Source organism: Triturus cristatus, chromosome 7 (assembly GCF_964204655.1).
Source record: "Triturus cristatus chromosome 7, aTriCri1.1, whole genome shotgun sequence".
Lineage (NCBI taxonomy): Eukaryota > Metazoa > Chordata > Amphibia > Caudata > Salamandridae > Triturus > Triturus cristatus.
Genome location: NC_140590.1, coordinates 561,317,194 through 561,334,525, shown reverse-complemented (window position 1 = coordinate 561,334,525; position 17,332 = coordinate 561,317,194). Strand labels below are relative to the sequence as shown.

Below are 17,332 nucleotides of genomic sequence, written 5' to 3'. Positions count from 1 at the left end.
CGGAGTCCGTTGTCATCTCGGTCCTGGACAACCTCAGGGAGGGTATGGATACCAATCAGCGCCAGGCCCTAGTGCTCCTCGATCTCTCAGCCGCCTTCGATACGGTGGATCACACCATCTTGCTATCCCGTGTCAAGGCGGCGGGGATCGGGGGGACCGCTCTGGTCTGGCTCTCCTCCTTCCTGAGGGACCGCACCCAGGCTGTCCGCCTGGGTGACTTCACAGCGGACGTCCGGAAAGTTCAGTGCGGGGTTCCCCAAGGCTCTTCCCTTTCCCCCCTTTTGTTCAATCTGTATGTCGCCCCTCTTATCTTTTCCCTCCAACAGATGGAGGTCGCCGTATTCAATTATGCGGATGACCTCCAGCTTGTTTTCAATCTATCCTCTTCCCCCTCTTCTGTTCTAAACTTTCAATCTGTCATGCTCCATATCAGGGACTAGATGAACCACAATCACCTCAAACTCAATCCCGACAAGACCGAGCTGGTATTGACGGGTGGTTCATCCAGCCCCTGGTCTCCTCTTTTCTGGCCCCCCTCCCTTGGCCCCTCTCCTGTACCCTCTTCCTTTGTCAAAACACTAGGCATAAAAATCAATTCTCAACTCACCCTTCACTCCCAGGTTAGCTCTGTGGTATCTTCTTCTTTCCTTTCACTGCGCACTATACGCAGGGTGTCCCGTTTCTTCACTTTCCCCGCCCTTAAGCTCATCATCCTGGCCATGGTGGTGTCCCGCCTGGATTACGGCAACGCCCTATATGCCGGCATCCCCGCATATAGCCTGCGACGCCTACAGCAGATACAAAACCAGGCGGCCCGCCTGGCCTTCAAACTCCCTAAATTTCACCACTCTACCCCTCTTCTGAAATCTTTACATTGGCTCCCGGTGCGAGCTAGGGTCCAATTCAAGCTTGCTTCCATCACCTTCTTGGCCCGACTTGGCCTGACACCGGCGTTCATCTCTTCCGAGATCATTCCATACGTTCCCACCAGGGAACTACGCTCGTCCTCCCAGTCCCTCCTCTCCATCCCACGCTACCGGAGAAAGAAGTGGGGAGGTTCAAAATTTGCCACCCTTGCCCCGACCCTCTGGAACTCCTTTCCCCTTGAACTTCGCTCTATCACCCTGTACCCGCAATTCCGTAAACACCTCAAGACCTTCCTGTTCATGAAGTCCTTTGAATAACACGCCAGCAGCTTCCCCAGTCTTCTAGCCCAGGACCTTGTTAACTATAGCGCCAAGAAACCGCTGGTAGACGTGCGCTCTACAAGTAATTTTAAACTCAAACTCTGTTGGTGCACGGCTGCCCATTGTGTGCCTGTGCAGGGGAAAAGGACAGCAATGCACTGTAACTAAACGATATGGTGCATTCCTGCCCTTTTCTTTTGCCGAAGGGCAGCGCAGCAGGAAGGCCTGCCGTACTGCCCTATTGCAAAAACTCATAAATGAGGCCCTTTGTTTTTATTTTTTAGCCATGTAGTACACCTGCATGGTTTTAGCCAAATGGTAAAACCATTGATAAAGCCAATTTTAGGTCTCGCCTGAGCCAACGCGCATGTGCTGCCCTGCGAGGCTTCTAATAAGGACTTCCAACTCAACTTTTTGCTCACACACTATTGGCCTTTCTAAGAAAGACAGCACGCAATTGGCCAAAGGCGGGTGCATGTCCCGCCTTCTCTCTCCCCTGGCCTAGGGAGCTCGGGAGCGAGCAGCGGCCCCACACTGTGCCTGCTGAATTCCTTAAATTCTTTGCAGTGCGGGCACACGCACATCACTTGCGGGCAGCTCATTGTGGAGTAAAGCAATGAAATTGGATACTAGATTTTTATCTCTCTCGCCCATACACACATGCTTGGCACTGTCACATTCATGCACTCTCGGGCGATCCAGCGCTCGCAAATGAATATTTGTTTATCATGTGGCATGAATATGGAGTTTTGTGTAGGTCTTCGACAGCAGTGAATTCTGCTGGGTGCATTTGGACTTCACATTATACCGTACAATTACCTACTGCATACACGCTCCTCTGCAGTCGACAGATTTTGGCGTTTGCAAATAAATGAAATTACTGCAAATCACTAAACGTGTTGACCAGTGGTGAATACGTTTATTGGAAACCGAACGTGATACGTCCACTTAAGAACAGGCGCTTAGCTGTCTGTAGAGTGCACTGATTCTAAACCAGGCTCAGGTTGTCTCCGAACGTTTCTCGCTTTGCGTGCGAATATATGTATTTAAGATTTTACATGGCGCTGCAAGTTATCAAGACAACGTAGGATCGCGGGAGCAGAAGTAGTGAAAGCTCTTACAGCATGAGGGGTCCAAAGCCTAGGGTGAACCAGGCAGTCTGAAATCACTCACCATGACGGTGTTACACTAATAAACAAGGGCGCAAGGACGCATCGACAAAAGCAAGAGGCCTGCCTTTTTTTATTGTGAAAAGCTTGTAGTAGGCATGGTGAGATCAAGTGATTTACCCAGAACCACAAGATGCTGCACCAACGCGTTCCCCAGGGTAAAAGCTGGCAGCTCTGGCCATTATGCCACATCCTCTCTACATGCAAGGTCACTGTAGTTTATGTAGTATCCCGCCGTAATAGTGAATTTTGAGCCATTTATCATTTGTGCCGCAGACGGGCACAGAAACTCAGCCCATGCCTCTAGCGTAGAATAGAAGTCCACACAGCGAGCAAGGATGTGCTTTCTGTGGTTCTCGACTTCAGGGCCTCGTTCATCACATCCTTAGCACGTCATTACGACCTTGACATGTTGACCCGTGTGCAATGTCCTGGTTACACAGATGTTTACTGAGTAATAAATTATAATGACACATGTTACATTAGGTGGCATGGCTACATCACAAACAGGTAGGTGCCTACTCATGTGCAGTTGCTTCTTTGCCAAAGACACTCATTACTACAAAGAAGGACGCATTGACAAAAGCAAGAGGCCTGCCTTTTTTTATTGTGAAAAGCTTGTGTGTGTTGTACGCAGATTCCATTGTGTATGGTAGCTGTGTGCACAGAACAGTTTTGTAAAAGAGGCTGTGCGATTAACACCAAAAGAATAGGAGATGTTGTTTGGTAAGAGTTGTAAAAAGGGACTTTTTTAGAGAGTGAAGCATGTTTAGCAGAAGAGCAAAAAAACAAGCATTGGCACAGCCAATAGGTCTCGCCTTTGGGACCTTATAAGTGTTTAGCCATGCAACAGTTGATGTTGTTGCACCAAGGATATTGTGCTGCATAACTAAATACTTATAAGGTCCCAAAAGTGAGACCTATTGGCTATGCCAATGCTTGTTTGTTTTGCCACTGCTTGTTCCCATTGCTTTTTCCTTGATCAAAATAACATTTGAATGATAAGGATAGTTCTTACTTTAAAGTTAGCATCTATTTGAGTCTGTGAGGTATACCTCCTCTTCAAATGGAATGACATTGATGTATTTCCATCAATGTCCCAGGACTTCTGAAATGTGTCTGGGGAAAGTCATCATTTATAGAAGAGGATACCTCAGACACATAATAGTGTCATCCTTCATCATCGGCATCCTCTCCCCCACCCTGGTAGGCCAATGCCACCAGGGTGGACTGGATGAATGTTTGAACAAAAATTTCGAAGAGAAGAATAAACAAATACTGTGATAACAAGTATTGGATGGACTTAATCACTTTCGAACCTGGAATTGGAGGTCCAATCCACATTTGTGATTGAAAGGACATCACCTCCTCCATGACCAGGATGCCGGTATCCCCTAAAGTCTAGAGTAAGAAATAGGTTTCTCCATTTTAAGGATAATTAGTGTTTATCACATTGCTAAAGTTATGGCTAGGCTTTCCTGTTTTCAGTTTCTATTTTTGGTAAATTCTGGTGGTGTTTTTTCAGTGATTTCAATACCTTAAAAAACAGTGGATTTCAGTGGTTACACATTTTTGCGCTATTAAAAACTACAGAAATAGTGTTTTTCCAGTGTTTATAGAACGTTTTGCTTTTAATACTGCTTGCTTTCTGCACTGATAGCGCGTGGTATCCAGACAGTGTAAGTATAGTTTAAACGAGAGCTGGGAGGTCCTGTTGGTTTAGGGAGAGGCTGGGCTCCTGTATTTTATTGACCAGGGAGGGGGGACACATCGAAAGTGGGACCGGGGTAGGAGATGGGAGCACACTGACAGAGGGTGGGAGAGGGGGGTAGGGGACCGGGTGGGAAGGTTGAGCAGTCTTCAGGAGAGTCGGGGATGCTGTTACGTGTGTGGTATTTCCTGGACGGGTGGGGATTGTGAGTTGATTGTTGTCTTGTTGTGTTGGAAAACAATAAAAAATGTTTCAACAAAAAAAAAAAGTATAGTTTAAACGAGGTCCAAATAGATTTTTGCAAATTAAACTTATTGTAGTACACCATACAATACTTCTTCAATGAGTCTTTGGTCATGTGCGCTCACTCTTTCCTTCCCATGTCAACTTCTGTGAAAAGGCCCTTTCAACATGGGCAACGCCAAAATAGCCAGTACTCAATTTGTTAACTCCGGCCACTGACATAGCTTTCCATCCCAATACTGGTTCACTTGAAGATTGCGATTCTCAGGGCAGGTTGTGCAACATTTGCGCTGATCTGGGCGCCTATGCCCTCAGAGTTATTGAAGCGCTCAAAAATGAAGCAGCACTTTTGAAACTATGGAGGAAATTCCCCTTTATGGAAGGGATCTAGAACAGAGTACCACAGTGAGGTTTCATTGACTTCAAATGCCATTGGTGACGAAGGGACATTTCTATGCATCATTGCAAGCCATTTCTCATATATTGTAAAATAAAAGTTCCTGAATTGCTCTTTATCATTGCTTTGCTTACCAAGTGGCAAGCGCTCTAACACGGAACTTGTTGAAGTGCCAAAGTCACTAAAGGTGTCGCCCAGCCTACTCTCAAAGAGATGTTTCACATCTACACTAATTATGCTGAATACTTGGCAGACAAGGGTGTTTTCAGACTCTAGTTTTAATATTATGTCATCTACAGCAGTTGTGTTTTCCTGTAAAAATCTAAGAATGCAGTAGAGTGTACTTTTTTTCAAATCACTATCAATATGTGACCAAAGATCCTCATATTTCTTGTCTTTGGCATCATCACTCAGCAAATATTCGGTAAACCGTTGCCTCCTGGATAATATAGCCTTCATAGCCCCTTGGACTAAAAACCATCAGCTAAGGGACACAGTTAGGATGACTCTTTCTTTGATGCCACACAAAGCACAAAATAAATATTTGCGTTTTAGTTCCTGTGCATAAGAAAACAGTGCACCAGAATGGGCTAAAAGGTCAATAGGATTCCTCATTAACTCTGAAGAGTGTAAAGATGCTTTCAGCATACCATCTAACAAGTGGCAAGGATCTCTTACAGGGATGCACTTCAGCTCAGGTATTAATTTTGACAGGTCTTCACACAACTTTTTCATATACGTCGCTGAATCACTGCAAATACAAACCGTATCACTCCAATCTTTGTTGAACTTGGAAAGAACCTTTTTTGCAGAGCATTCCAAGTGACACTGCGTTCCATGTTTTCCAAAGGTCTGGTGCCATGTTTTAACCACTATCCCAGATGCTTGGTGATTGCCATCTTTTCACATGTACTTGTCACTATAATTTGCATTTAATTTTTTAAAGCCTGAGGTGTTGGCAATTTGCCTCCTATCAATACTGACTCATTAAAAAATGGGGGCTGATGTATTAAGGGTTTTTACCTATTCTGTGTGGGTAAATGTGATGACACATTAGGAAAGATTCTTATGAAACCAGCCATTTTACCGATCAGTGAAAAAATTAAACACAGCCAAAATATCAAATATGATTTTGATATTTCCTGATTCTCTACAGTTTATAAAATAATTAAACAAGACCTAAAACATGCTTCTAAAGCCTGCATCTTTAAACCAAAGACCACAAAACTGAAAACAACAAAAGAAGAAACTATTTTAGAGGCATCCCTAAACAACAAAACTCAAGCAGAATAATGTTAGCCCAGACTTTCTTACTGCTAGCTTGTATAACAAAGTTACATTGTATCGGCCCCTTCAGGAAGAAAACAAATGACTCTTTCACCCTCTTTTTCCTTTCTTTGAATGGCATTTAGTTTGTGGTTATGCAGGTGTTTTTTCAGTGTTTATATGTTTTCACTGATGAGGGCTATTTCTCTTTCAGTGGAGTTTTATCAGTTATTATAGGTTTAAACCTAAAACCGGACAGCCTAGTTATGGCTCACTTGTATGCTTGTGAGGGCTATTTAGCCCTTTCACAGTTTTTCACATCTGTCTTTTTACAGAGGTGTGCCGTGACATTGCACGTGCATGACCACCTTTTTAATTATTTTAAACTGATGTAGGTAAGTCTCTCCTTTTTAGGTCTCGCTGAGCCAGCGCGCATGCGCTGCTCGGAGAGCATTTAGTATACAGGTTTTCAAAGTGCTACCCAGGCCTAAAGCTTGAGTGCACGATGGCATGCACATGCACAGCTGCTGCTCGCACTCCCTCCTCCATTCTCCCCCTCCCTTTTCGTCAGCTTTAATCAGGCTTCTCTGCTGCTGGCATTCCCCCCTCCCTTCTCGCCCAGCCCCTCTTGTCACCTCGGCTTGCACTCACCCCTCCTTTCTCCCCTTTCGGCCGCTTTGATGTTCTTAGTGAGCCACGCGGCCAATGCTTGTTTGCATGTGGATTTATTCTCAAACCCCTGACCTCTCCGTAAAACCTTCCTTAATGACATCTTACAATTTGTTGCAGTTAAGAAAAAAAACAACGGTCATCTAGATTCAAAGTCGCAAGCATAATGGTTTTCAAATCCAATCGTGAGAAAAATGGTGCATCTATTTTGTCCATTCAAGGAAACGGGGAATACTCTGACAATTCCATTGGTTCCCAAAATATACCAGATTGCTTCCCAATTGTCTCTGGCCTTTAACTTTTGCCTTATAACATGCACATATTTGCACTCACCTTTCATTTAACAGGAAAAGAAATGACAGTACCTTACTGTCGAAGTATATCTTATTTACCAGCATCGGAAATGTTCCTCTTGTATTTATTACAAGGGATATGTGTAGCTGCAGAGTTACAATTACTCACTAGTGGTTTGGGTTTGAATGGAGACATCTCTGCTTAACTCTCATCAAATCGAATGTAACCACAATCACACACAACCACAACCGCACACAACCACAACCACACACACACAACCACAAGCACACACAGCCCCACAAAACCACACACACACAACCACACACACACAACCACACACACAACCACAACTACACACACAACCACAACATCACACAACCGCACACACACAACCACAACAACACAACAACCACACCCACACACAACCACAAGCACACACAACCACACACACAATCACACACACATACACACACTCACACACACACAACCACACACACACCCACACACAACCACAACCAAACACACAACCACACACACACACACACAACCACACATACCCCCACACACACCCCCACACACACCCACACACACTCCCACACCCACACAAGCACACACAAGCACACACAGCCACACATACAACCACACACAGACACACACAACCACACACACACAGCCACACACACACAACCACACACACAACCACACACACACAACCACACACACAATAACACAAACACACAACCACACACAACCACAACTACACACACAACCACAACCACACACACACACCCACAACACACAACCACAAACACAACCGCACACACAATCACACACACAACTACACACACTACCACACACACCCCCACACACCCACTCCCACACACACAAAACCACAACCACACACAACCACACACACAACCGCACACACAATCACACACACAACCACACACCCCCCCACACACACCCCCACACACACACTCCCACACACACACAACCACACACACACAACCACACACACACAACCACAACCACACACAGCCATACACACAACCACACACATACACAGCCACACACACAACCACAACCACACACACACAACCACACACACACAAACACACAACCACACACACACAATAACACAAGCACACAACCACACACACACCCACACACAACCACAACACACACAACCACAACAACACACAACCACAACCACAACACACAACCACAACCACACACACACAGAACCACACACACAACCACACACACACAACCACCCACACAGAACCACACACACACACCCACACCCACACACATACACAATAACACAAATGCACATCCACACGCACAACCACAACTACACACACAACCACAACACACAAACACACAACCACAACAACACACACAACCACACCCGCGCACACAACCACACACACAACTACACACACAACCAAACACACACACACAACCACACACAACCACAACCACACATACAAACACACAATATAACAAACACACATCCACACACACAACCACACACAAACACAACTACACACACAACCACAACAACACACAAATACATTAACCACACACACGCAACCACACACACACAACCACACACACACAACCACACACACAATAACACAAACACACAACCACACACACAACCACAACACATACACAATCACACAAAACCACAACCATACACAACCACACACACAACCACACACACCCACAACCACAACCACACGCACAACCACACAACCACAACCAAACACACACACAGAACCACACAAACAACCACACACACAAACACAAACACAAAACCACAAACACAACCACAACCAATCACACACATGACCACGTACAACACACAACCACACACACAACCACACACACAACCACACACACACACTCCCACAACCACACCAACACAACCACACACACACAACCACACACACCCACAACCACACAACCCCAAGCACACACAGCCACACACACACAACCACACACACACAACCACACACACACACAACCACACAAACACACACACACAATAACACAAACACACAACCACACACACAACCACACACAACCACAACTACACACACACAGAACCACACAGAACCACACACACACACACACATACCCACACACCCACATACACACACACACAACCACACACACAATAACACAAACACACATCCACAGACACAACCACACACAACCACAACTACACACACAACCACAACACACAAACACACACAACCACACCAACACACTCAACCACATACACACACACCCACACAAACAACAACACCCACACACCCCCACACACACACAACCACACACACAACCACACACACAACCACACACACACAATAACACAAACGCACATCCACACACCCAACCACACACAACCACAACTACACACACAACCACAACCCACAAACACACACACAACCACACACACCCACACAACCACCCACACAACCACACACACAACCACACACACACAATAACACAAACACACAACCACACACAACCACAACTAAACACATAACTACACACACACAACCACACACACAATCACACACACAACCACACATAACCACACACAATCACAACCACACACACACAATAACACAAACACACATCCACACACAGAACCACAACTACACACACAACCACAACAACACACAAACACACACATCCACAACACACAACCACACCCACACACACAACCACACACACACACACACAACCACAAGCCCACACAACCACACACACACACACACAACCACACACACACACAACCACACACACAACCACACACACACACAATAACACAAACACACATCCACACCCACAACCACAACACACACACAACCACAACCACACACAACCACACACACAACCACACACACAACCACACACACAACCACACACACATAATAACACAAACACACAACCACACACAACCACAACTACACACCATACCACAACAACACACAACCACACACAATCACACACACACACACACAACCACAACCACACACAACCACACACATAATAACACAAACACACAACCACACAACCACACACAACCACAACTACACACACAACCACAGCACACAACCAAACCCACAACCACACACAAAGCCACAAGCATACACAACCACACACACAAGCACACACACCCACACACACACAACCACAACCACACATGCACACAACCACACACACACACAACCACACACAAAACCACACACACCCACAACCACACACACACACAAGCACACACAAGCACACACACAACCACACACACAATAACACAAACACACAACCACACACAACCACAACTACACACACAACCACAACACACAACCACAACCACACACATCCACAACACACAACCACAACCATACAGAACCACACACAACCACACACACACAATAACACAAACACACATCTACACACACAACCACACACAACCACAACTACACACACAACCACAACACCACACAACCACAGCCACAACACACAACCGCAACCACACACACACACACAGAACCACACACACAACCACACACAAAACCACAAACAAACACAACCACAACCAATCACACACACAACCACACACAACCACACACACAACCACACACACACAACCACACACACACACAACCACACACAACCACACACACACACAACCACAAACAGTTTTTTGGGCTATCGGCATAAATACGCTGTCACCAAACACTATGAACACCTCGGGAAAGTTTGGTAAGTCACCCCCAACTTTGAAACCACTTGCTGTTGCTGTATACATGGCAATACCTTGACACAGCGGACTGTTGCAAGGAATGCTTTGAGCCTCGGAGGCTGACAGACCTCAGTCTGTGCATTAGTTCACTCTGTCTTGGCGCTGCATGAAAACAGGGTGCCCACTGTCCAGCATGAAGTGAGACATTGTGATCGGGGCTGGAGATGCTATTTAGCAATCTGCTTAGAACATTGTGTTTCATTTGTGGCATTAAACATAAAGGAGCACTGGCAACGCTGATAAAATGGATTTCATTTTGAGTAGTGACTAAAACTTTAAACAAGCATTGGCATAGCCAATAGATCTCGCCTTTGGGACCTTATAAGTGTTTACCCATGCAACAGTTGATGTTGTTGCACCAAGGATATTGTGCTACATAACTAAATACTAACATAACTAAATACTAAATACTTATAAGCTTGTTCTTGACATGTTACCTCTAAAATTGGCTTCTTTCTCTATTTGTTATATTTCAATATGCATGGGTTTGCTAATTTCTCTCAAGTTGGAGTGAAAAAAATCCTAGTCTAGCTCCAGGTAGGACTCACCTGGGTTAAAAGGTTGCTCCCATCTTTATTAGCATTGTGTGCCAGTGATTAGTAGAGCCACAGCAACTAGTTTTAGAGATCCACTAGCCATGAAGAATGCCCGAGACCGTCTAGGCTACCAGCAATGCGCAGAAACATATTGGCAGAATGTAGACGGGTCTGAGCCATTGTTATCAACATACCCATCCATGATTGTTTTTAGATATACCCGGTGTCCTCTTGAATAAAGGTAATAACCTTGGAACACTGAGGTGTTTTTAGTTAAACTGGATCCTTCTCTTTTTATCCAGTAGTTTTTTATCTAAGAACCCCCTCCTTCCATTACAGTCTTTGAGGAAGTTGAGTCTGCCCTGGTGGCATTGACCTACCAGGGTGGGAAGAGGATGCCGATGATGAAGGATGACACTATTATGTGTTTGAGGTTTCCTCTTCCATAAATGATGACTTTCCCCAGACATGTGGTAGAAGTCAAGTGACATCCGCATTTTGGATTCCTGAACTGTTCCAAGAATATTAGGAAACAGTACATTATTTGAATTCTTCTTCATTTGTCATTACCCATTTCTGTGATTGAGCTGACTTTCTGGATGGACATGACACAGCTTACCCTTCTCCTCTCTCTTGGTTGTGTTACTGATTTTCATCAATGTTACCACTACAGAGAATGCCACAAAATGTTTAGGTAAGTATAATCCCTTTTCTTTCTGCTAGTATTTGTTTCTGGTGAGCAATGTGTGTTTAAATGCAAAGTGTGTTTAGAACCGCAGTACCACCTCCTGCCTACGGGGGCAGAGCTGAGCAAAAATATAAACACACTTGATGAAACACAGGTCCCCACAAGGCAATTTTTTCAAAAGTTCTAAAAATTTACACAGATGTTCCTGAAGTCATTTTTAATCATTTAGAAGACATTACCTTGTGGGGACCTGGGTTCAGGTACCCACAGTGCAATCAAGTCCCCACAGCGTGAGTGTGTTATCATGCCCAAGTCCCCACAAGGATAGTAACACAAACCCACAACCACACACACACAATAACACAAACGCACATCCACACACCCAACCACACACAACCACAACTACACACACAACCACAACCCACAAACACACACACAACCACACACACCCACACAACCACCCACACAACCACACACACAACCACACACACACAATAACACAAACACACAACCACACACAACCACAACTAAACACATAACTACACACACACAACCACACACACAATCACACACACAACCACACACAACCACACACAATCACAACCACACACACACAATAACACAAACACACATCCACACACAGAACCACAACTACACACACAACCACAACAACACACAAACACACACATCCACAACACACAACCACACCCACACACACAACCACACACACACACACACAACCACAAGCCCACACAACCACACACACACACAACCACACACACACACAACCACACACACAACCACACACACACACAATAACACAAACACACATCCACACCCACAACCACAACACACACACAACCACAACCACACACAACCACACACACAACCACACACACAACCACACACACACAACCACACACAATAACACAAACACACAACCACACACAACCACAACTACACACCATACCACAACAACACACAACCACACACAATCACACACACACACAACCACAACCACACACAACCACACACATAATAACACAAACACACAACCACACAACCACACACAACCACAACACACAACCAAACCCACAACCACACACAAAGCCACAAGCATACGCAACCACACACACAAGCACACACACCCACACACACACAACCACAACCACACATGCACACAACCACACACACACACAACCACACACAAAACCACACACACCCACAACCACACACACACACAAGCACACACAAGCACACACACAACCACACACACAATAACACAAACACACAACCACACACAACCACAACTACACACACAACCACAACACACAACCACAACCACACACATCCACAACACACAACCACAACCATACAGAACCACACACAACCACACACACACAATAACACAAACACACATCTACACACACAACCACACACAACCACAACTACACACACAACCACAACACCACACAACCACAGCCACAACACACAACCGCAACCACACACACACACACAGAACCACACACACAACTGCACACACAACCACACACAAAACCACAAACAAACACAACCACAACCAATCACACACACAACCACACACAACCACACACACAACCACACACACACAACCACACACACACACAACCACACACAACCACACACACACACAACCACAAACAGTTTTTTGGGCTATCGGCATAAATACGCTGTCACCAAACACTATGAACACCTCGGGAAAGTTTGGTAAGTCACCCCCAACTTTGAAACCACTTGCTGTTGCTGTATACATGGCAATACCTTGACACAGCGGACTGTTGCAAGGAATGCTTTGAGCCTCGGAGGCTGACAGACCTCAGTCTGTGCATTAGTTCACTCTGTCTTGGCGCTGCATGAAAACAGGGTGCCCACTGTCCAGCATGAAGTGAGACATTGTGATCGGGGCTGGAGATGCTATTTAGCAATCTGCTTAGAACATTGTGTTTCATTTGTGGCATTAAACATAAAGGAGCACTGGCAACGCTGATAAAATGGATTTCATTTTGAGTAGTGACTAAAACTTTAAACAAGCATTGGCATAGCCAATAGGTCTCGCCTTTGGGACCTTATAAGTGTTTACCCATGCAACAGTTGATGTTGTTGCACCAAGGATATTGTGCTACATAACTAAATACTAACAGAACTAAATACTAAATACTTATAAGCTTGTTCTTGACATGTTACCTCTAAAATTGGCTTCTTTCTCTATTTGTTATATTTCAATATGCATGGGTTTGCTAATTTCTCTCAAGTTGGAGTGAAAAAAATCCTAGTCTAGCTCCAGGTAGGACTCACCTGGGTTAAAAGGTTGCTCCCATCTTTATTAGCATTGTGTGCCAGTGATTAGTAGAGCCACAGCAACTAGTTTTAGAGATCCACTAGCCATGAAGAATGCCCGAGACCGTCTAGGCTACCAGCAATGCGCAGAAGCATATTGGCAGAATGTAGACGGGTCTGAGCCATTGTTATCAACATACCCATCCATGATTGTTTTTAGATATACCCGGTGTCCTCTTGAATAAAGGTAATAACCTTGGAACACTGAGGTATTTTTAGTTAAACTGGATCCTTCTCTTTTTATCCAGTAGTTTTTTATCTAAGAACCCCCTCCTTCCATTACAGTCTTTGAGGAAGTTGAGTCTGCCCTGGTGGCATTGACCTACCAGGGTGGGAAGAGGATGCCGATGATGAAGGATGACACTATTATGTGTTTGAGGTTTCCTCTTCCATAAATGATGACTTTCCCCAGACATGTGGTAGAAGTCAAGTGACATCCGCATTTTGGATTCCTGAACTGTTCCAAGAATATTAGGAAACAGTACATTATTTGAATTCTTCTTCATTTGTCATTACCCATTTCTGTGATTGAGCTGACTTTCTGGATGGACATGACACAGCTTACCCTTCTCCTCTCTCTTGGTTGTGTTACTGATTTTCATCAATGTTACCACTACAGAGAATGCCACAAAATGTTTAGGTAAGTATAATCCCTTTTCTTTAAACTTCAATGTAATGTAATTTAATTTACTTTAATTCAATTTAAAGTAAAATAATGACTATGATTACTTATTTAATTCAATCAACTTTAACTACCATTACTTAAGAGCTATGGTAAATGATGTATCTTTATTTATTGTAACTTAATTCGGGTGAAGGATATTTATCTGAATTGATGTTATATATTAACTTAAATTAAGTTAGGGTTCTTGTTACTTATTTAGAAAATATGTCAATTAATTCTAATTAAGGGATAGATTTGACAGAGTTAGTTTACTATTGTTTTCTTTTAGTTAATTAGATTTAATATATGTGAAGTACATTGTAGATTGAGGTCAAAGATATGAAATGAATTTAATGAAATTATGATTTCTTATTGATTTTAAATAATTCCCATCTAAAATATTTAAGGGTTAGATTAAAGTTTTACCTTAATTCACTTTACTATAAGTTAATTAAAAGTTGCAGAGTCTGGCTAGAGTTAGTGGGAGTGAAAGTAAAAGGGATACATTAAATATCGTAATTATTGATTATAGGTTTAATTTAATTTCATTTACTAAATAGATAATAGCGATAACTAATCTTATGTTATTTTATTTCATGTTTTTAAATTAAGTAAGTGTTAAAGTTCATTATTCAAAAAAGAATTATTGGGCATATTATCAAGCCAGGCGATAAAATTATCGCCGCTTTAGCGGCATAAAACTGCCGTTAAAATGGCGATAATGGGCTTGATAATATGCTCTATGGAATTCCAATTGAAGCCCATGTTAGATGTGAAGGACATCTAACATGGGCTTCAATTGGAATTCCATAGAGCATATTATCAAGCCCATTATCACCGTTTTAGCGGCAGTTTTCTGCCGCTAAAGCGGCGATAATTTTATCGCCTGGCTTGATAATATGCCCCTTCATTTTAATAATCAGAGATGAGAGCTAGGGTAGTATTATAGTTAAATGAAAATAAATTAAAGTAATGAAATTAATTTTATTTTAATTTAAAAATGTTGAAGTAGCTGTTGTAGAAATGAGTTTGCAGTGAAATAAATTAATAGTATCAATAAAATACATTACTAACTTTCCTCAATGAAGTAGTTGCTGCCAGTATAGTAGTCAACATGTGGTTGCACCTTAAAGTTGTGGAGACTGAGGTAGTAACCTACAACCATCTTCCTGTGAAATAGGGCAGAGTGGTCAAATCCGGGGATGAGATCTCACAGTCTTGCAATCAGTATAGGGAGAGCCTGTGGGTTTGGTGATTCACTCACTGAGCCCTGCCTACCTTTATGTAAAAGCTGGCTCCTAACAGAGGCTTAACAACAGGACAAATGCCATCTCTTGCTCTGTTTAGTGGGAGTATAGGGGATTAAACAATTTGTACATTGAACAATGTACTCTTGCATCCAAGAGTAAGGATGCACTCAAGGGGAAGATCAAGCTCCCTTCTTCACACCTGTTTACTTAAGAAAGTAAAAGGTTTTTAAGTTGCTCCTTAGCGCCTAAAAAAATGTTTCACTTTAGTTGCAGAAGTGCTCTTTGGATCCTTGTTTCCCATTGTGATGGGAGCCTCTTGATATCATTGCTCTGTTAGCCTCCTGACACTCTTGCCTTACCCCTAGGTCTGGTTCCCTCTGTCGCCTCCTGTCTTTCACTGTTCTTGTTCCAGTGTCTTCCTACTTGTCACTAGGTACCTTGGGGCTTGCAATCTCTGGTTGGGATATGGTTCGTTGTTGTGTCTCCCTGTTTCCTCCTAGATCTCCCGCCTATATAGGACCAACAGCTTCTGTCCTGCTCCTGTCCAGTTTCTGCTGCTTTGCCCCAGCTTCCCTTGTTTTCGTGTCACGTTGGTGTTTGGAATCTCTGCAGGTCATTGTTCTGATATCTGGTCTCTCCTTATTTATCTCTAGGTTCCTTGGTTCTGTTTGGAACTTGCAGTCTAATGCTGGCCATGTTCAATATTGGTTTTGAAGTCAATCGCCCTGATTGTGAGTCCCCGATAGACATCATCTTCCCGTGTCTGGAAATCGTCTTCATCAGCCTCCAGGTGACTAGCTTATGGGGGTCTCCGTGTATTTCATCAACTGGGGTGAAAGGAGGGTAAACGTGCAGAGCAGTCAGCACACAGGAGTGCACAGTAACGCAAATCCAGGACCATAATGTACAAACGTGAAAGGGTAAATATACTAAAGTCATCATCATGTTGTAAGCCAGAACATTCCTGTGATTGACAGCACCTCTGCACAACCTCAATGTTCTTCTCTCAGTACAACCGGCTTCTGATGTAAGAACATAATAGGAACAGCCTTGAACCCT

At 43.8% G+C, this 17,332-nt stretch overlaps 1 protein-coding gene across 1 annotated transcript in view; it reads left to right on the top strand.

Annotated features, from left to right (window-relative positions):
* OTOP3 (otopetrin 3) overlaps nucleotides 1-17,332 on the top strand; it is a 139,853-nt gene that overhangs the window by 68,785 nt on the left and 53,736 nt on the right. The window contains exon 3 of the mRNA XM_085614409.1: nucleotides 16,927-17,063. Within this exon, the coding sequence (XP_085470535.1) occupies nucleotides 16,927-17,063 (137 nt within the window). The remainder of the gene's footprint in view (nucleotides 1-16,926; nucleotides 17,064-17,332) is intronic.